This window comes from Mobula hypostoma, chromosome 17 (assembly GCF_963921235.1).
Source record: "Mobula hypostoma chromosome 17, sMobHyp1.1, whole genome shotgun sequence".
NCBI classification, from domain to species: domain Eukaryota; kingdom Metazoa; phylum Chordata; class Chondrichthyes; order Myliobatiformes; family Myliobatidae; genus Mobula; species Mobula hypostoma.
The window spans coordinates 13,939,885-13,961,676 of record NC_086113.1 but is presented as its reverse complement, the minus strand read 5'-3'; the positions used below and the strand labels follow the sequence as shown (position 1 = coordinate 13,961,676).

The 21,792-nt window shown below is 41.6% G+C and overlaps 2 protein-coding genes across 4 annotated transcripts in view; one reads left to right on the top strand and one right to left on the bottom strand.

Moving 5' to 3' along the window:
* Positions 1 to 4,185, top strand: part of LOC134357865 (adenylate cyclase type 2-like) — a 523,538-nt gene extending 519,353 nt beyond the window's left edge. For all 3 annotated transcript variants that reach the window (XM_063069584.1, XM_063069586.1, XM_063069585.1), the window contains exon 26: positions 3,442 to 4,185. In XM_063069584.1, the coding sequence (XP_062925654.1) occupies positions 3,442 to 3,594 (153 nt within the window). In that variant the 3' untranslated portion in view covers positions 3,595 to 4,185. The remainder of the gene's footprint in view (positions 1 to 3,441) is intronic.
* Positions 4,186 to 13,566: 9,381 nt separating this feature from the next.
* Positions 13,567 to 21,696, bottom strand: cfap90 (cilia and flagella associated protein 90). Its single transcript, XM_063069582.1, has 3 exons — positions 21,577 to 21,696; positions 17,395 to 17,511; positions 13,567 to 13,745 (listed from the first exon to the last, which is right to left on the bottom strand). The coding sequence occupies exons 1-3, from the start codon at positions 21,694 to 21,696 to the stop codon at positions 13,587 to 13,589; spliced, it is 396 nt and encodes a 131-aa protein (XP_062925652.1). The 3' UTR covers positions 13,567 to 13,586.
* Positions 21,697 to 21,792: the final 96 nt, after the last annotated feature.

Here is a 21,792-nt window from a genome sequence, read left to right as displayed (position 1 = left end):
CGACGTTCCCTCTTTTACATGACAGCATGTGCCTTCAGAGTGGCAGAAAATTCTCTAAGTGACAGCTTGAAGTTTGTCAACCTTCCTGTTCTTGCAAAGTAAAATTAAATGTATTAGGCACAGTCACCATCCATTTTCAGGCTTCCAGGTCATTCTGACATACCTGTACATGAATGTCGATTCCCAGAACTATTTTTGCTTTTTGCCACCAGTCTGCCTTTGTTTGTTCTTAGATCTTCCAAGTGGGTTAGAGGAAATTTAATGTTTTCTATTTCATGAAGATGAAACTGAATATAAGGGATGTAATGAGCATTTTGAATGAATTTAACACTGTATTGCTCCAAATGTTCAGCAACATCACCATCAGCAGTTTCCCCACAAGGGTGTGATGAAGGGTCTCAGCCTGAATCATTGACTGTTCATTTTCCTCCGAGGCTGCTGAGTTCCTCCAGCATTTTGTGTGGCTTTTATTTGCTGGAGAGCAGGATGACGAGGAGAAGGTAGAATGGTGAGGCAAACTAGATTGGTCCTTCCTGCTCAGACTGACTTTACATCATTCATTCAACTCTGATGCCAGTAAACATCACTCCATTTCCCCAAGTACCGTCGGACCCAGATCTTACCTTGCTTCTGTTGCCGCTAAGCCAAATTTAAAAAGAAACAAACCATATGTGAAGTATACATTCCAAGCTAAAGACATAAATCCAAACAAGACAACCACCATGTCGGTACTGGTGTATTACTGTCACAAGTTCCAAGATACAATGATCAGCTTATCTTGCTTTCTGCTCATACAGATCAACTCACTACACGAGGCATTGAGATAGAACAAGATAAAACAATGACAATGCAGAATATTGTACAGTGCAGGTGGACAAAGTTCAAGATAGATAGTGGAAAGTTTGAGCGAACTAGGCCTTTTCTCTGTGGAGCGAAATAGGATGAGAGGAGCATAACACAATAAGAGGCAGCAGGCACCCCTTTTCCCAGGGCGGCAGTGGCTAATACCAGTGGCATAATTTTAAGGTGAGAGAAGAAAAGTTTGGGGGGGGGGTTGGGATGTCAGAAGTAGGTTATTTTTACACAGAGTGGTCGGTTTGTGGAATACACTGCCAGGGTTGGTGGTAGAGGCAGATACATTAGGGATATTTAAGAAACTTTTTGATAGGTACGTAGATGATTAAGAAAATTGATGACTGTGTTGGAGGGAAAGGTTAGGTTGATCTAAGAGTGGATGAAAAGTTTGGTACAGTATCATAGGCTGAAGGGCCTGTACTATCTATCTTCTACGATCATAACAAGGTTGATTATGAGGTCAAGAGTCCATCTTATCGTACAAGAGGTCCATTCGAAAGTCTGATAACAGTGGGATAGAATACAGTGTGCTCTGACTTAAAGATTTAAGTTGGAGAATTTATTTTCCCCTTGTGCCTTCCTTCTAGTACTTGGAGTCAGTGTATCTTTGGCATTGAACTCTTGCAATGTGGCTGGTGGCCTTTGAGGATGAGCTCAAATAACTTTGTGTCTCTAAAATTTTGGGCTCCTCGTTCATGAGTGGTGTCAGCGTCAACTATCCAAAGCACTCGTCACTGAACTTGTTGCCGCAGATTTCTCAATGTCTCCAGTCATCTGGTGTGGTGAATCAGGATCTCAATGCCAATTATGGGAAGTAATTCAATTTCACCCGCTGGGTCTGGCAGAATGTAAAATGTCAAGGAAACAAATGTCTTCTGCAGACTGCCTCATAAATGTGTCTGTCCCATATACACATTACTCTGGAAATATAATATTAAATTGTGAGGTCTTAGTATCCATGGGGCAGGAAGACTTTTGTTAGAACCAGCGAACAGATGAAATGGAGAGGCAGCCTCAGCAAACACAGTGGCTTTCTGAATATCCTCAGTGGCAAGAATAGAACTATTATTGCTGATGTGCTGTACTTACGGTCAAACATGTTGCAAAAGTTGAAGGAAAGGTCAGAGGTAAGTTTTTTTACACGGAGAGTGGTGGGTGTGTGGAATGCACTGCCAGTGACAGTGGTAGAGGCGGATACAATAGGGTCTTAGATAGGTACATGAAGTTTAAAAAATAGAGGGCTACGTGGTAGGGTAATTCTAGAGTAGGTTACATGGTCGGCACAACATTGTGGGCCGAAGGGCCTGAAATGTGCTGTAAGTTTCTATGGTTCTATGATACCTAAACACAAGAAATCCTACAGATGCTGGAAATCTCGAGAAACTCACTCACAATGCTGGAGGTACATAGCAGGTCCAGGGAGGGGAAGAAACAGTCGACGTTTTGAGCCGACAACCGGGAGGGAAGAAGGACGAAGCCAGACTATGGAAGTTGGAGGAGGGGAACGAGTACAAGCTGGCAGGTGATAGGTGAAATCTGATGGGGTAGGTGGGTAGGTTGGGTGAGCGAGGATGAAGTAAGAAACTGGAAGGTGATAGGTAGAAGAGGTGAAGGGCTGAAGAGGAAGGAATCTGATAGAACAGGACAGTGGACCATGGAAGAAAGGGAAGGAGGAGAGGCACGAGAGGGAGATGATGGGCAACTGAGGAGAAGAGAAGAGATAAGAGTGGAATGAGAATGGGGAATGGAAAGAGAGATGGGGGAGGGGGGATAAATTATCAAAAGTTACAGAAATTGATGTACGTGCCATCAGGTTGGAGGCTATCCAGACAGAATATGACTCGCTGCTCCTCTAACCTGAGTGTGGCCTCATCGTAATTGTAGAGGAGGCTCTGGACAAACATGTCAAAATGGGAATGGGAAGCCAAACTGAGAGGGCAGCCAACGAGAAATCCTGCCTTTTGTGGCGGACTGCACACAGGTGCAAATACCTCTTTTCTGCCATTTAACTGTGGGCTCTAGGCAAACATTAACAGATCAAATTTAATGTAATTCTCTTGGGTTAAAAGCTGGTAGTTAACTTGTTTTTGCATTTAGCTCTTTTTATCGCCCAAAATTGTCTGGAAATGAAAAACAATCAGGTAGAAAACCTAAAGAATAAAATGCCATTTCTGTTGACATATTTGACAATACTGTGTTAGAGACTGAAGTCTCAAGAAAATACCATTACACAATATGATAGCGTAGCGGTTACTGCGATGTTATTACAGCTCAGGGTGTCGGTGTCTGGAGTTCAATGCTGGCTTCCTCTGTACATCCTCCCGTGGAACGTGTGGGTTTTCTCCGGGTGCTCCGGTTTCCCCCCACAGTCCGAAGATGTACTGATTAGTCGGTTAATTGGTCATTGTAAATTGTCCTATAACGAGGCTGGAGTTAAATCGGGTGTTGGTGGCAGCACGGCTCAAAGGGCTGGTAGGGTTTATTCCCCACTGTATCTCTAAATACAAAACAAACAGATAAATAAATAAAAAGTGAAAATTACTGCAGTAATGACTGGTCTCCATCGCTATTTTTATCTATTCCCAGACCACAGAAGAAACAAGTAACATCTTACAAACACTCGGCTACAACTGTACCTGCAGGGGAATTATAAATGTCAAAGGGAAAGGAGAACTTAAAACATACTTTGTAAACACGGAAATGACTCGATCACTATCGCAAGGAAATATGATGACCTGAAATACTGAACGCTCGACATCAAAAAGATAAAGGTTAAGCAGCTGAGTAAGACAAGCCTTTGAAGTAGAGATCTCAAGTAATAACACTTGTACATAGGTTTGATTCTATCCTTAGCTGCACATCAGTTGCCTATGTTTTGGAAATGTAGAGCTATTAATATCTAAATTCATCCAACTTAGAATATTCATGTGTGCTGTGGACAGCTTATTCGCCTCAACTGAGCAAACTAATTGAATTACTTACAGAATGCTAGAAATACTCAGCCGGTCGGGCAGCATATGTGAGGAGAGAATCAGTTAATGGTTCAAATCAATGAACTGATTCTCTGTCCATCCATGCTGCTTGAGCAGCTCTAATATTCTCGGTTTTTATTTCGGATTTCCAGCATCTACAGGTTTTTGCTTTTGGAAATGAATTACTTAACACGGACCTGTTTCTAAAATGTGTCTTGCATTGTTACATTGTTTTATAAAAACTTATTAAACGTTTGTATGTTCTTCTATTTCCAGAATCTGTCATTTGTTGTTGCTCTATGGAAAAATAAACAAGTGCTCTGATGCATTCAGGTTGACCTCATTTACCTTGCTCTGTAGACGACAGCTTCGGCCGCTAGTGACCAGGTTTTCATTACCGGTTCTTGCTTTCTCTAAACACTTCCAGCATGTCAAAATGTGTGTAATTGGTCTCTGTATCCCTAAGTTACCTTAGAACCAATACAGAGGAATCAAGACCTGATCACTGATGGATTGGAACTCAAAACGAGTGATGCCAGTGAGAGGGTCAAAGTAAATCAATCATCGGTGGGTAACTAACCCTACGGATTCCTGCAGGGACTTCCCAGCATTATACTGGGGAAAATCATTGCTTAAACCCTGAGGCAGTTCAGGCCATTGGCAAGATGCAGGACCACAAGGAGGATTGTAGACCTATGGATCAGGGGCAGAGTAAGTTATAATTAAAATTATTTTTCTTTAAAATTTTAATTCTTAATTTTTACATGCACTTATGTGTTTTAACTAACTTTTAGGTTTGCATTTTTAATTTTTCTTTGGTTTACCATTGTACCTTGATAGTGTAGTCATTAGCACAAGGCTTTTACAGCTCAGGGCATTCCAGACTTTAGAGTTCAATTCCGCCGCTGTCTGTAGAAATTAGTATGTTTTGCCCGTGAATCATTTGGATTTCCTCTGGGTGCTCCAGTTTCCTACTACAGTACAAAGAAGTACTGGTTAGAAGGTTAATTGGTCATTGTAAATTGTCCAGAGATCAGGCTAGAGTAAAGAGTAGGGTTGCTGAGTGGTGTGGTCATTGGCCAGAAAGGCCTGTTCCATGTTGTATCTCTAAATAAATATCTCTGCATGTTTAAGATCTACTAAATATACTTACTGTTTCCTCAGTTTATCAAACCCTCACCCCGTATATTTATGTTTTTTGTGGGGATCTATCCTTCGTTGCACATCATTTCCCTATGTTTTGGAAATGTAGAGCTATTAATATCTAAATTCATCCAGCTTGGATCTGGGCATCACAGCGAGACAGGCATTTATTGTCCATTCCTAACTGTCCTTGAGAACTTACTGGACAACCATCTTTGAGAATTATTGCAGTCCTTCTGATGAATCTGCTCCCAAATTCCAGTGGTCAGGAAGTTCCAGTATTTCCAACAAAGAAAGGATGAGGAAAAGACAGCATTGTTCACTCAGTGGCCACTTTATTAGGTACACCTGAACACCTATGCATAAATGCAAATTTCTGGTCAACCAATCACATGGCAGCAACTCCATAAAAGCATGCAGATGTGGTCAGGAGGTTCGGTTGTTGTTCAGACCGGGTATCAGAATGGGGAAGAAATGTGTTTGAAGTGACTTTGACCATGGAATGATGGTTGGTACCAGATGGGGTGGTTTGAGTATCTCAGAAACTGCTGATCTCCTGGGATTTTCACGCACAATAGTCTCTAGAGTTTTACAGAGAATGATACAAAAAACAAAAAAAAACATCCAGTTCTATGGGTAAGAAAAAAAATGCCTTGTTAATGAGAGAGGTCAGAGGAAAATAGCTAAACTGGTTCAAGGTGACGGTAACTCAAATAACTACATGTTACAACAGTGGTGTGCAGAAGTACACCTCTGAATGCAAACCACATCGCACCTTGAAGTGGATGGGCTACAGCGACAGAAGACCACAAACGTACACTGAATGGCCACTTCCTTAGGTCCAGGAGGTACCCAGAAAAATGGCCGCTGAGCGTATTTCTATGTCAAGATGGTGTGCAACTTCAAGTAGAACCTGCTGGTGACATATTCCTAATGTCTTTATCTTTCTTGGTAGTAGAGGTTGTGGGTTTGTCGGTGTAGCCTGGCTGGATAACTGTAGTGTATTTTGTAGACGGTATATAATAGAGCCACTGTGTGCTGGTGATGGAAGGAATGACTGTGAATGGCAGGCTACTTTATCCTGGAAAGGGTGGAGTGTTTATCTTGCTGCACCCATCTAGGCAAATCGAGATAGTCCAACACATTCCTGACTGGTGCCTTATTTGTCAGTGGAGAGGGTCCAGACTGTCAATTTCTGTTGGATGTCCAACTTCTGACCTGCTCCTCAGGCATAGTGTGCAGCTGATCTATTCTCCTCAGCACTCTTTTTAAAACTTCCACATCCTTCCTACAGTGAGGCAACCAGAATTGAACACATCTCTTACTAACTCTTCCTTCAGTTAGTCCTGACAAAGGGTCTCGGCCCGAAACGTCGACTGTACCTCTTCCTAGAGATGCTGCCGGGCCTGCTACGTTCACCAGCATCTTTGATGTGTGTTGCTACAATACTCCAAGTGTGGTCCAACCAGAGATTTATAGATTGGATGTGGAGGATCATAGGTGAAAAATCATGGACTGGGAGAACTCTGTGTTCGCCTAATCCTCACCTTATGGGCTTCCTCATCATGGAGGACTCTCTCAGTAAAATAACTGACCCCTCATTGTAAGCATTGTGAATTCTTCCAGTAAAAGCAATGAACAGTGAACTGTGGCTCTTTGAACTGATATCATAAACAATCCTTTAGCTCCAGTTACCTTGCAGTTCCTGGTGTAAGTAACAGAACTCATATCTAATTAACTGTGATCTAGTGCCTGCTGATCTTACATCTGCCATTGGAAATTTATGTATTTACAGAGTGAACATGAAGTCTCCAGCTTAGAAAATATAATATGCTGCTTTGGGAGTACATAGAGGTTGTGCTTGAGGTCCCCTGAGAAATTATATTCTGTCAAGTACAAGGACTAAGGCATCAGACACAGTACCATAGCTCTTGCCTTAGAAACCCACAGCAGATGGCTTTCTTCTGCAGGCTCGTATCATTAATGAAGATTGCTTCTCAATTACCTGTAACTTTACTATGTTTCCCAGTAGCAGCCATCATCCATCTGGGCTCTTTGAATAAAACACTGGATCTTGGCAGGGAATTTGCTCCAGTACAGTTCTGCAGATGAATATGCCCATAGCTCAGTAATTCCCAAGCACAACATTCACCTTCTGGGATACTGGGCACAAGACTGCCTGGCTGTAAGTTTACACTCTGGGCTGGGAAATCCGCTTATCCACTTTAAAGTGGCCACTTTATTAGGGTCACCTGTACTCCTACTCATTAGTGCAAGTACCTAATCGGCCAATCATGTGGTGGCAGCAACTCAATGCATTAAGGCATGCATCAGTTCAGGCTTGTGGTTTGAGTCAGTGGTGAGGAAGGCAAATGCCATGCTGGTATTCATTTTAAGAGGTCTACAATATGAGAGGAAGGATGTGATGCTGAGGCGTTATAAGGTACTGGTAAGGCCTGACCTTGAATATTGTGAACAGTTTTGGGCCCCTCATCTTAGAAAGGATGTGCTGGCATTGGAGAGGGTCCAGAAGACATTCATAAGGATGGTTGCAGGAATGAAAGGGTTATCATATGAGGAATGTTTGATGGCTCTGGGTCTGTACTCGCTGGAATTCAGAAGGATGAGGGGGCATCTGTTTGTAGATCTCAGAGTAGATGTGGATAGGACATTTCCCAAGGTGGGAGAGTCTAGGACAAGAGGGCACAGCCTCCGGATAGAGGGGCGCCCTTTCAAAACAGAGATGCGGAGAAATTTCTTTAGCCAAAGGGTGGTGAATTTGTGGAATTTGCAGCTGTGGAAGCTAGTTTGTTGGGTGTATTGAAGGCAAAGTTTCATAGGTTCTTGATTTGATATGGGGAGAAGGCTAGGGACTGGGATTGAGGAGGAGATTTTATAAAAAAGGATCAGCCATGATTGAATGGCGGAGCAGACTTGATGGGCCAGATAGCCTAATTCTGCTCCTATGTCTTATGCTCTTATGCATCTAGTCAGGAGTTATCAGGAGTTCAGACCAAATATCAGTATGGGGAAGAAATTTGATCTAAGTGATTTTGACCGTGGAATGATTGTTGGTGCCAGATGGGATGTTTGGAGGATCTAAAAAACTGCTGATCTCGTGGGACTTTCATGCACAACAGTCTCTAGAGTTTACAGAGAATAGTGTGCTAAGCAAAAAAAATCCAATGTGTGCTAGATCTGTTGGCAAATATACCTTGTTAATGAGAGAGATCAGAGGAGAATGGCCAGGCTGGTTCAATCTGACAGGAAGAGGACAGTAGCTCAAATAACCACGAGTTTCAGCAGTGGTGTAGAGAAGAGCATCTCTGGATGCACAACACAGCAAACATTGAAGTGGAACGGCTACAACAGCCTTAACCATAAACATACACTCAGTGGCCACTTAATGAGATACAGGATAAAGCTATGTATATCTGTCTTTTGAGCTATGCTTAATTCACCTAGTGTAAGTAGAGTAAGGCATGACTACACAGTAGAAAAAAAATAATCAGCTGCTGGAAGAAAAGTAAGTAAATCTTTTTATTTAATTAAATTATTTTAAATGGCTTTATGATTCTATGTTATTTTCACTTGTAACTTTAAAAAAAAGATTAGCAATGTTTAAAAGATATAAATTTATTGATTTTTGTCAGATTCTGTGTGATTGGGAATGTCAAAGGACAACAGGTTTGGCCGCCAGTGAGTCAGGTCCCCAGTATTGTTCATTTCTCTGCAGCTGGCCTCATGTTGCCCTCCATCTGACTGTACCAGGTGTAGGACTATACCCTGGATCCCAGTGGAAGAAATTGCATTGTCCAGGTTACAAACTTAGATGGTTGGGTGCAGACAAGTGCTTCTAACTACTTGAGGTTCCCCATTAGCAAGCCTTCATCATCCAGTTAAGAAGAGCTGGGCAATTCCTGCACGATGTAATTTTATGGCAGAGCATAAAATGTGAATGAATTTTAAAACCACGAGAATTATCGATGTTAGAACATTAGAAAGAAGTATTTCAGGGAGCAATGAGCATATTCCTCTTTTCCTGACTCTGACTAATGCACCAGCCTGCCTGCCTCATCACCAGCTGCTGCTCTGTTTCTTAGAAAACACACGGCGTGCAGCTTTTAAGTGCAGATGGGCTGAATTGTAAGTAAATGTCAGAATTCCATAAAGATGCCCAGACATCAATGGCATACTACTGTTTGTCAAATACACGCGAGCACATCCAGTAGATATGTAATCTAGAGAGGATCATCAGTTGCTATTATTGAAGAAAGGAAACAAACGTAGGATGAAACGCCAAAATGCTGCGGCTGCCATCTTGGGCTTTGCATAGTACACAGTGTTGAACTGCATGATGGGATACCTGACCTGCTGGTGATTTTGATTCCACCTCACCATCTTTACCACTCCTGCGATACATCCTACCAGAACTTAATGGAACCATTTTTAATTCATTGCTACGCAGAAGTTTACCAATAAAAAAACTCCAAATTTCTGCCATTTCATTTGTCCACTAAAGGTTAATAATCAGGAGCAGAAACTGGAATATATCGGGTATGAAGAATGAGTAAACAGATTCTTTATACTTCAATAATTTCAAATACACATCAATTATATATTTTTTGTGTGGTTGTATTTTACTGATATATTGTACTTGCTATCGTGTATGTGTGAGGACCAGACCTCAAGCCATGGCAGTGCCTGTTTACAGCTGCCAGGGGAGAGGCATTAGAACCAGTCCACTCGACTGGGGGTGGTGTTGAATGCTGCTTACTGCCCCCCCAATATTCGCTCAGGAGAAGACAAGCTTACTGTGGTCTACTGCAGATTTTTGTGGCATTCACGGCCCAGATGAGGACTTTTTTTTTCCATGGTTGTATCTTACTGATATTTTTATGTGCTCGCTACCTTGTATGTGCTGTGTGACTGTCGGTATTGTGTTTAGCACCTTGACCCCAGAGTACTGTGTGCAGTTTTGGTCTCCAAATTTGAGGAAGGACATTCTTGCTATTGAGGGAGTGCAGCGTAGGTTCATGAGGTTAATTCCCGGGATGGTGGGACTGTCATATGTTGAAAGATTGGAGCGACTGGGCTTGTATACACTGAAATATAGAAGGATGAGAGGGGATCTGATTAAAACATATAAGATTATTAAGGGATTGGACACGCTAGAGGCAGGAAACGTGTTCCCGATGTTGGGGGAGTTCAGAACCAGAGGCCACAGTTTAAGAATAAGGGGTAGGCAATTTAGAACGGAATTGCGGTTTCACACAGAGGGTTGTGGTTCTGTGGATGCTCTGCCTCAGAAGGCAGTGAAGGCCAATTCTCTGGATTCTTTCAAGAAAGACTTAGATAGAGCTCTTAAAGATAGCGGAGTCAAGGGATATGGGGAGGAGGCAGGAAAAGGGTACTGATTGTGGATGATCAGCCATGATCACAGTGAATGGTGGTGCTGGCTCGAAGGGCTGAATGGCCTACTCCTGCACCTATTGTCTATTGTCTCATTTGGTTGTATTCATGTAGGGTTGAATAAAATTTAAACTGATAATCCAAACAAAATTGAGAGATCACATTCACAAAGCAGTGTTTTCATTTTTGTCAGCATTTCCAACTTGTATAGTTTTCTTGCAAAATGTTCACCACCTCCCAGTCTTTCAGACACTGCTTCTACATCTCATTTCCCTAATCTGGCCAGTCCTCAATATCTTCTTCACTGCCAAACAATATGTCAAGCAAATGCGCTTAGGTGAGGTCACCCAGCAAGCATGGTTCTGTTTTTGAATGCAATTGATGACAAGAGCAAATATTCTTCCTTCCTGATTCTATTGTGAGAGAACAGTTAATGTCCAATGGAATATTAATTAAGGGGCCCCAAGGTTGCAACTCAGTCATTCATTTTTTCTGAGTGGAATTGGCAGAAATCCTCAAATCATTGCCTTTGTTCGTGCGAGCAGATTTGACCTGCTAATGAATCACTGAGAGTACAGAGGGATATAAAGAGCCTCTAGATTTAAATTCAACAACTAAAATCAGCATCTGTAGACTGGAGGAAGCAGCATACAAGACTGACAGTTTTAGTATCTTAATTTTCATTTTAAATTTCAGTTACTTTATTAGATAATTACTAAAAATATTTTCAGGAATTGGCGAAGGGGAGGTAAGTATTCACCTTGAGAAAGGAAGATAGAAAATTCATGTTTAACGTTCACGTATAACAAAGGAAAGAAACTGTTCAATGTTCTAAAACGGGTTCCCAACCTTCTTATGCCGTGGACCAATGCCATTAAGCAAGGGGTGCAGGGACCCCCTGTTCTAGAGGCCAGTTCAATTAGTTTTTTTTCAAGTGTCTTTAGTCATATGGAGATAGTTCATATTGACAATGATTACCAGAGCACTGTGTGAATTGTTGGTTAGTGCAAGCTAACCTAGAATGTCAGCGCAATCTAGAGGAGCAACTCACTGTCCCTTCAACCTTTGAATAGTTATTCTTAGCTCAGTCTTTATCCTACACGGCAATGTCATCAGTGGCTTTGAGAAAGTGAGGATTGAGGGTCACTAGGATTGTTTGTTCCATGTTGTTAGAACAGCACCTGCTATGTCCCTTACTCTATAAAAGTCGTAACACTAGATGATTAGAAAGCAAAAAGGTCAAAAGAGCAAAAGATGATGATAATGTGCCCAGAATCCTGAGGCCTCTGTGCTCAAGACTTCCCTTGACTAAAGAGTTGAGAGGCTCCAATCTCATGAATCCTTGTGATGGTACAATCCCCAGGCCACAAGACAATTGACAGTCAGAAAAATTGCCAGTCAATTTCTTCAAGGTGAGATGTTGCATTCAGTGGGATGATGACACCCCTTAAACCACTTCTAGTGGCACTGGCTAAATTAAGGGATAAATACTGGCACTGCAGAGAAATTACTGTTTCTCTTTGGAATAATTACACAAGTTTTTAAAAATATATGCACCCTTCAAAAGAACAGACTAGATTCGGTGTACCACTTACAAATTTGAATATTAATACTGGCACTCTGGTGCAGTACTGAAGTACTGTCTTGTTGAAACTGTCAAGTGCTGAGAGAAGAACTTAAGTGCAGAAGCAAGGTAAACCACCAAAGGGAATCTCAATATCTCCCTCTTTCCCCCCTCTTCTCTCTGCAACACACACCAAATGCTGCAGGAACTCAGCAGCTCAGGCAGGATCTATGGAAAAGTAGATGAAAGGGCTCGGTTCAAAACGTCGACTGATAACTCTTTTCCGTGAATGCTGTCTGACCTGCTGAGTTCCACCAGCACTGCACAGGCGTTGCATGGATTTGCAGATTTTCTCTTGCTTGAAGAATGGTTAAATTGCATCTCTCAGTGTGTGGCTCCCTGTGTCTTTTCATAGTGATGATGCCCATTTTGAATATAGGAAAACTTTAATAACCTGGCATCTGATTGCTCACAAATCATGAGAGTTTGGCCCCTAGTCCAGAATGTGAGGGGGAAGTCCAGAGTCCAAGCACGTGCCCAGAACTGGGGCCACGGTCTGGAGCGTGGGCCAGGGGTGCAGCCAAAACATGCTCACCGGAAGACATACACTGAGTGGTCACCTTAGTAGGTACCCACTGTGCCTAATAAAATGGCCACTGAGTTTAGGCTCGTGGCCTGGTGCTGCTGTAGCCCATCCACTTTGAGGTTCAACACATCATACATTCAGAAATGTTCTTCTGAATAGCACTGTTGTAACCCATGTCTATTTGATTTACTGTTGCCTTCCTGGCAACCTGAACTTGTCCAACCATTCTCCTCTAACCTGTGTCATTAACAAGATGATTTCACAAATAGAACTGCCACTCACTGGGTTTTTTTAAACATCGCACCATTTTCTGTAAACTCTAGAGACTGTTGTGCGCAAAAAAAGCGAGGAGATCTGCAGTTTCTGAGATACTCAAATCACCCCACCTAGCACCAACATTCATTCCACGGTCAAAGTCACTTAGATCACATTTCTTCCCCATTCTGATGTTTGGTTTGAACAACAAGTGAATCTCTTGACCATGTCTGCATGCTTTTATGCATTGAGTTGCTGCCACATGATTAGATATTTGTATCTAATAAAGTGGCCACTGACTATTATTCCCATGCGTAATATGTTCAAAAAAAGTCAATTAAAAGTGCATTTGGTTATCAATTAGAGTAACATTGAATGGTCTTGAATATCATCCAACAATAGAACCAAAGTCAAAAGATGCCGGATTATCAGTTTTCCTGAAGTGGGCTGAGAAGGAATCAAAGCGATTGAGGAGAATTTTATCTTTGATTATGAGCACTATGTAATATTTTATATAGTCTGCTTAGTAAATTCACTTCCATACACTAATCTCCATGTTTAGTGCTAATAACCAGGGAGACTAATTTCTTACAGATCAATTAACAGATAAAGTGCAAAAAGCATTTTTCACCATGTAGATTAGATGCAAATAATATATATGAAGAACATTCCCAATCAAGTGTAAAGTTCCAATTTTTAATTAGGAATTCTCTACAATAAAAAAGAGAGATGTACATTTATTTAAAATTCCAGCTTCATTGAAGCAATAATTAGTCTGATGTTACTCCCGTGTTTCTTTTTATTCCTGATTCTCTTCCAGATTGTTCGCAATGCCATTTCTTCTGTAAAATTCTGTTTGCACTCGAGCAACTCTGACAAAAGTACGACTGGTTTGCTCGAGTTGGGGATGTTTACCATAGAGTGATGATGATAAGACTGGAACTGTTCGAGCTTTCTCCTGCGTGACACACAAAGCAGATGTTGCTGAAAAGTGTTTGAAACTGTGACACCTAAACAAAAAGTGCTTAGAATAGTTCAGTGAGGCAGAATGAAAGGGAAAGTTTAGTCATTTCATGCAATTTCAGATTTTCTCCCAATTTACATATTTTATTCAGAAACATTGATTTCTTATCTAATTCCCTTTGTTGCCTCAGTAAACCTATCTCATTGTTTAAAGATTACACAGTTCCTCAAAATAAAATTATTTTCTGTGAAAGATGTGAAATACAAGAACATCACTGCTACATCTATCATGGCTGACTAAATTTCACAAAGGATAGTATGTATTTATTTTCTGAACTGTATATTAAAAGAAAGTTTCATCCTCGCTACCTGAACAACAAACTGTTATCATCCCTCTATTTGTAGAAGCAATTCTATTCATTCCAATTCTGAAAGATCAACCACTGAGGCAGGAGTAAAAACTGAACTAGATGCTGCTACTTTATACTTTCACGTGTATCCCACTCTTTTTAAATCTTTGATTGCCACCACCTTCCTACTTCAAACCCTGACCCCTCAACTTCCCTTCCCACTCATCGCCCTGGAAATTTGCTTGTGAAAAACTTCCATCATTTAAGTCCAAAATAGCCAATCGTTTATTCTAAAGTATTTTAATAATTTAATGGCCATAAGATACAGGAGCAGCATGAGGCCATTTGGCCCATTGAGACTGTTCCACCATTTCATCATGGCTGATCCATTTTCCTCTCAGCCACAATCTCCTGCCTTCTCCCCGTATCCTTTCATTCCCTGACTAATCAAGAATCTATCAACCGCTGCCTTAAATATGTCCAATTACTTGGCCTCCAGAGCTGCCAATTTTATACTTGAGAATTTTGACTTGATGGCCTGTGCTCTTTGGGTGACAATGGTGCAAAAATGGCTGGATGTACGCAAGATAAATAGGCAAGTCAATACATCAAAAACAAAACTAACTTTAACTTAGTGCTACCATTCTGCCACATAAAAAAAACCCCACCACCAGTGCTATTTATTCAAATAATCTAGTACATTAATAACAAATGCTGAATTCCTGTTACAGGCTATTTCTGTGATACTAGTTGATGCTTTCCTGAAAATAATTCGAGGTCGTTAAAAGTCTACAACAGTGATAATCAGAATCAGTTTTACTATCAACAGCATATGTAGTGAAATTTGTACATTCTAACATACAAAAATAAACATTGTGAATTACAGCAAGAAATAGATATATAAAGTTAAATTGAATAATTAGTGCAAAAAAAAAACAGTGAGGTAGTGTTCGTAGATTCAATATCCATTCAAAAGTCTGATGGCAAAGGGGAAGAAGCTGTTCCTGATTCATTGAGTGTGTGTCTCCAGGCCAGCTGTTGCAGGTTTGCCCAAAGTTTAAAATTTCCAGGGGCAGCACATCAGTGTAGCAGATTAAGTAAGGCTATTACAGTTACAGCATCCAGATTCAATTCCTCTACTGGCGGTAAGAAGTTTATATGTTCTCCCCATGACCTGTGGGCTTCTTCAGAGTGTTCTGGTTTCCTTCACCATTTCAGAGATGCAGGAGTTAGTAGGTTAGTTGGTCATATGGGTATAATTGGGCGGCGTGGTCCCTTTGGGCTGTATCTCTAACTAAAATAAAATCCAGCTGCTCCTGGGCATGACCATGGTGGTGAGAATAGAAAGCACCAGGGATGAAGGCGTCTCCAAAGGAGGATGGAGACAGGACGTAGAACAGTACAGCACAGTACCCTGTGACCCATGATGTGTTGCTCTAACCCTTCCCTCCTTCACAGCCCAGAGATGGGGGAGGAAGAAAAGAAGAAAGGCTCTCAACAAGAACCCATATTTGAATAGTGCTCATGGGCTATTTCTATTTTAACTTCACTGAAGGGCAACATGTGCTTCAATAAAAAAGCACTATCCTAACAGGAACTGACAACTACAAATAGATTTGCTAAGTATTTTCAAGAACCATCGTCATCATCATTATGTGCTGTAGGCTATCCTGGTGACCGTGATTGTTCTTGACAAATTTTTCTATAGAGAGTTCTTTGCCATTGCCTTCTTCTGGGCAGTGTCATTACAAGATGGGTGACCCCAACCATTGGAGCTTTTATTTTATTGTGACTCACCCTGCCCAATTAACACTGAGGATTCAGGCATTCTCGGAGAGTGGTCAAACAAGGGGCTACTGTGCTAAAACGAGGGATTCCAGACTCATTTTAAAAAAAAAACTCAGTATGGGTAGTGATAGGAGAATCATGTTGGTGTCTAAAAGTGATTCCATAATTCTTCTCCATTCTGCCACTCGCTCACCTGATTTTGAATAGTTAGATAGGGAAACATTTAACAAGAAATTTTCAAAATTATTACAAGCCATTTGGCATTAGTACTTTATTAAATAGTGAGCATTTTTGTTTGTATTCATTGTTGTTGCTGATACGATTAAACAGGAGGGGCAATGGTAAGGTGGTTGGTAAGAAACGCTTCCTCATTGGACATAGGTTCTGTAGGAGAGTGGAGGAGGTTTACAGGGGATCTGAGGGTGTTTTTCCTGCTAGAGTGTTAGATTCTGAATAACTGTGCCACAGTAGCTGGTGAAGACAGGGACTGAAAACTTTCAAATAAGTTCAGTTCTGAGCAAAAGTCTTAGATATATACATATATAGTGCCTAAGACTTTTGCACAATACTGTAGTAAATTTACAGTAACTGTACTGCTGTGAAAAAAAGACAAATTTCGCAGCATATGTAGGTGATGATAAACCTGATTCTGATATGGGTCTCTATAGTGGAAGAGAGCAGGAAGAGGGGAATCACGGTTGGGAAAGGGGAAGGGAGGGGGGAGGGAGTGGAGACCACCAGAGAGGCATTCTGTAATGATCAATAAACCATTTGTTTGGAATCAAATGACACCGTCCGGTGTCTCAGGGCGGAGTATGTCTGCATCCACAGCAACGCCTGCCCCTGGCAGTCCATCTCTGCCATCTGTCCCACACCCCTCCCCTAGCACTCCAAGTTGACAAATTTTTATTGAGATACAGTGTGTAATAGGCCTTTCTGGCCCTTTGAGCCACACTGGCCAGCAACCCCCGATTTAATCCCAGCCTAGTCACGGGACCTTTTACAATGACCAATTAACCTACCAACCAGTATATCTTTTGGAATGTGGGAGGAAACTGGAGCACCCGGAGGAAACCCATGCAGTCATGAGGAGAACATACAAATTCCTCACAGACAGTGGTGGAACCAAATACAGTACTGTGCAAAAGATATAGGCACCCTAGCTGCATATACCGTATGTGCCTAACACTTTCGCACAGCATTGTAGGGGAACACTTGAAGACTAATGATCGAGCACTGGTCAATGGAATTAGTACAGAAGAGTACTTGGTAGTGATTCAAAGAGCCTGTTCCTATGCTGCACAATGCTGTGATTCTTTAAACAACCAATTGTTTACCATAACAATATTAAAGAATGGGGAAAAAAAATGCTTGTTTACAACATTCCTTCTGGGCACTATCATTTGGAAAGCCCATTTTCCTGAAGGTTGGATAACACCAATTCACCCAGGGACAATAACACAGTGATAGTGGTGTCAATTTTAACAGAGCAAAACTTCAACACACCTCTGCATTCACATTAAGACCTTGGCTGTGGCTGTATTCTCGGTCATCGCGATGAATCTTATTATTATATCCTTGTTGCACTTTAAAAACGTGATCATAAATCAGCACCGACACTTCCTAAAAGGAAAACAAAATACCTTAACAACTATAGAAAGACCTTGTTCAGTCATAAATAGAGAAGAACTTCAATTTACTTTATACTCTGACTTTGTCGCTGTGGTGTTGACGGGAACTATTTGTTTTCTACTCCCTTCCACTATAAGCTGCCTTTATGTGGGCTGGAATTCCCTCGAAGCTGCTGCTGTGTATTATCGTAGCTCCATCAAAAGTGCAGCTGAAACCTAAAAGATTCACATGAAACACACATCAAATTTGCTGATGAATGCAGCAGGCAAGGCTTCCACATGTTCAATGAAATTTGGGATATCTGATGCTGTGGTTTGATTAATAATCTGGTAATTCAGAAACCAGGACCGAGATCTAAAATAAAGATTATATCACACTATTATAGCTGGGAAATTTAAATTCAGTCAATTACAGAATGAAATGAAAACAGTAGCATCTGTTATAATTACCTATTGAATATAGAGTGTATGTGAAGAGGATATTTCCTATAGTGGAGGAGTCTAGGACCATAATGCAGAATTTCAGAATACAACATCCCTTTAGAACAGATGAGGAGAAATTTCTTTCGACAGTCAGTCTGTGAAATTCATTGTCACAGACAATTGTGGAGGCCAAGTTATTGGGTATATTTAAAGCAGAGGTTGATAGGTTCATGATTAATCGGGTCATCAAAGATTACAGGGAGAAGGCAGGAGAATGGGGTTGAGAGGGGTGATAAATCAGCCGTGATAGAATGGTGGGGCAGAATTGATGGGCCAAGTGGTCCTATGTCTTATGAACAATGAAACCACAGCTGTAAAAACTACCTGCTTCATTAATATATTATAAGAAAGCACAGAGCCAATAAGGCCCACAAGACTCCAGATCCACTGCAATATGGTGTATAACTTTCTCCAGCGAAATATTGGGAACTCCAAAGTCACCACAATCTCCGTATCTCCTTAAGTGATTTCATCCTCCTCGCTAGCCAGTACTTTAGGTTGATTAGACTGTCAACATTTTGGTTTAGTAGGTCCAAGATGAATTTTCACTAAAGTAGTTCAACATATTGACCAAGTGCTTCCATCCGCTCTCTGATGTGGGAGATTCACTTCATGACGAAGGCAGTGTTAAGGAGATGAGTAAAAGAAAGGTAGGTCGCATCCAGAATTTTTCCAGTTAGCCGATGACTTCCTCCCACGCCACTCTGACGCAGTTGGGAATCGTGCACGAGGCAAGTTACAGCGGTGGTTTGCCATTGCCTTCTGCCAGGTGAGTTTTTCAAAGAGATCACCAGCTCTTAACCCAGCACAGATGGAAAGCATGCAGGGGAACCGGCTGGCTTCGATCTCGTGACCTCCCACCCCGCAGTCCTGCACTGATGCCACTACGCCCCCAGCCGGGTCCAAAAAAGAGATAAGTAAGGAAGGAAATGGCAGAAATTCTGGGCACAAATATTCCAAATATCTAGATTTAGTGGTGGTGTCCAAGGACTGAAAATTTCCAATTTTAGACCATTGTCTAATGAAGAAAGATGCAGGGATAAACCCAACACCTATACACCGTTTACTTCAACCTCAGAGCAGGGAAAAGTTCCAGAGCAATGATCAGAGACAGGATTAGCAGTCACTTGGTCAAATGTGATAGCTTGGAGAAAGCCAGCATAAGGTTATTTTCTGATGATACAGTGATAAAGACATTTCCATAAGATTCAGGAGCAGAATTGAGCCATTTGGCCCATCAAGTCTGCTTCATGGCTGACTTATTGTCCTTCTCAACCCCATTCTCCTGCCTGTACTTCTGACACCCTGATTAATCAAGAACCTACCAACTTAAATATACCCAATAACTAAGTTCACGAGAGAAGTATTTGTAAAGGTGCCGCATTAAGATTACAAAATGTACTGGATACAGTCCAATCCATCCCTTCCCACCATTGAGCACATCTACAAGGAACATTGTCAGAGGAGGTACAGGAGACTCAGGACCCACAGCACCAGGTTTAGGAACAGTAATTACCCCTCAACTATCAGACTCTTAAACCAGAAGGGATAACTTTACTCAGCTTCACTCACCCCAACATTGAATTGTTCCCACCATCTATGGACTCCCTTTCAGAGACTCGACAACTGATGTTCTCGAAATCTATTGCTTATTTATTATTATGATTCTGTTTTTCCCCGGTCTTTGTTCAGTGCGGTTTTCACCGACTCTACTGTGTTTCTTTGTACTTACTGTGAAGTCCCACAAGAAAATGAATCTCAAAATAGTAAATTGTGACATATATGTATTTGTTAATAAATTCATGGATTAAAAGGGGGCTGTCACTGGAAAGATCGATAATTGGCTACATAACAGGAAACAAGAGTAGTAGTAAAAGCTTGCTTAGTGCACAGACGAGTTCCCCAGAGAGTAGGTATAAAATCAAACACTAATGATTTGTGCTCTCCAAATAAACAGAATTCACAAAACTTGAAATATCGTGAACTGTAAAGTACAGAATGGTCAAGTTGAAGGAGACATATTGAAGGTGGAGGTCGTTAGGGTCTTGATTAGACAGGGTGTGGAAGGTTGCAGGGAGGAGGCAGGAGAATGGTGTTGAAATGCAAAATAGATCAGCCATGATGAAATGGTGAAGCAGACTCAATGGGCCAAATGGCCTGACTCTGCTTCTATCTGTGATACTGAGGCTTGCAGAATGGGCAGAGAGGTGATAAATAATATGATTACATTTTAAAACAAATATATTTTTAAAAATCAATATAAAGTAGATGGTAAAATTTGAAAAGGTGTTCAAAAACAGAATTCAAAATATATGTGCAAAGTTCTTTTTCCAAAGTTGCAGGCATGTCAAGAAAGTGGTTAAGTAAAGGTGTAGAATACCACAAGGAAATCGCAATAAATTTTCATTAAACACTTGCTCAGCCAGAACTGGACCACAATTTCCCAGCTGAATCTCAGGTTTCAGGAAAGATATAATGGTTTTAAGGAGGGTGCAAAAGAAATTTACTTCAGTTCTTTCAGAGATGAGGGACTTTGGTTAAGTGGAGAAACTGAAAGAAATAGAATTGATTCTCCTTGCAAAAGAAGGGGATTTGATGCAGGCAGTTATAATTATTAAGAGCACAGAAAGTGGATGCCAAGAAATTGTTCCCTGTAGCTGAAGGATCAAGAACTCAAAAACATTGAATACAAGTATATACAATCTTAAGATGCCCTGCCGGGGTGGGGGGGTGGGGGAGTGATGGAAATAGATAGGACAATGATATTTAAGATGGGCATATGAATAGGTTGGGAGGCGGGGTGGAAATGTGTCCTCACTGAAGGAGGGGCGAGGCACTGCTTCCCTCCGCCAGCCTGCAGGACACCGTTTTGCAAGGTGTTCTACCTGTTTAGCCGGGTGATCGGGGTCACATGAAGCCACGGGAGCAGGTGGTGGATGGTCGTATGAGCAGCTAGTGCATATCACAAATCCTGATTAGGCGACCGCTGACCACCAGGCTGACAATCTCTGAAGAGTATTGATAATGGCCGGGGTTACCAGCCTTGTAAAGACACTGCCCAGAAGGCGGCAATGGCAAACCGCCAATGTGTAAAAAAAAATAAAATTGCCAGGAACAATCATGGTCATGGAAGGGCCATTATTGCCCACACCATACGACACAACATTAAGAACGATATGAATAGGCAGAGGTGGAGGGGTATATACCATGTGCAGGCAGATGGAATTATTTAACTCGGCATTGTGGTCAGCACAGACATTTTGGGCCGAATGGCCTATTCCTGTTGCTGTACTGTTTTATGTTTAAGTAACTGGCCGGAACAAGCACAAAGGCAATTTTTTAAACTTGCAATGATGAGCACGTAGGGTCAGAAAATGTACTGCCAAAGGGTAATAATGAAGGCAAATTCAACTCTTGTATCGCACTGGATAAGTATCTAAAAAGAAAGAATTCGCTGAGGGAGAGGAAGAGTGCCCAGCTGCCCTTGTGCCTCAAGACCACACGAAATTAGTCGACCAATGTTGAGATCATTGAGAAAAGTCTAGTAAGAGATAGAGGTGGAACTAGCACTCACTTTCTTCTGATTACCGAAGTAAGTGATCTCATTGGGGTCTCGTCTCTCGGGGATGAAGCTAAAGGCGGACAGTGCAGAGAGAGGTGTGTTCTTGCCGATGCGTCTGCTGATTTCGGTCATGTCCTCCAATCTACCGCCTGGAAGCAGGCTTCGTGCCCCGGTTTCCGGCGTCTTCTCGTTGCTAAGTTACCAAGCTGCACCCACTTGCGGCCCAGC

What these genes read in the sequence shown, in the direction of transcription:
- cfap90 (XM_063069582.1), bottom strand. Translation starts at nt 21,696, where the DNA reads ATGACCGAAATCAGCAGACGCATCGGCAAGAACACACCTCTCTCTGCA. An exon ending in ACTTCGGTAATCAGAAGAAA is followed by an intron (nt 17,512 to 21,576) that starts GTGAGTGCTAGT and finishes TTTTCCTTTTAG; the next exon opens with GAAGTGTCGGTGCTGATTTA. An exon ending in GTCTTAATGTGAATGCAGAG is followed by an intron (nt 13,746 to 17,394) that starts GTGTGTTGAAGT and finishes TGTGTCACGCAG; the next exon opens with GAGAAAGCTCGAACAGTTCC.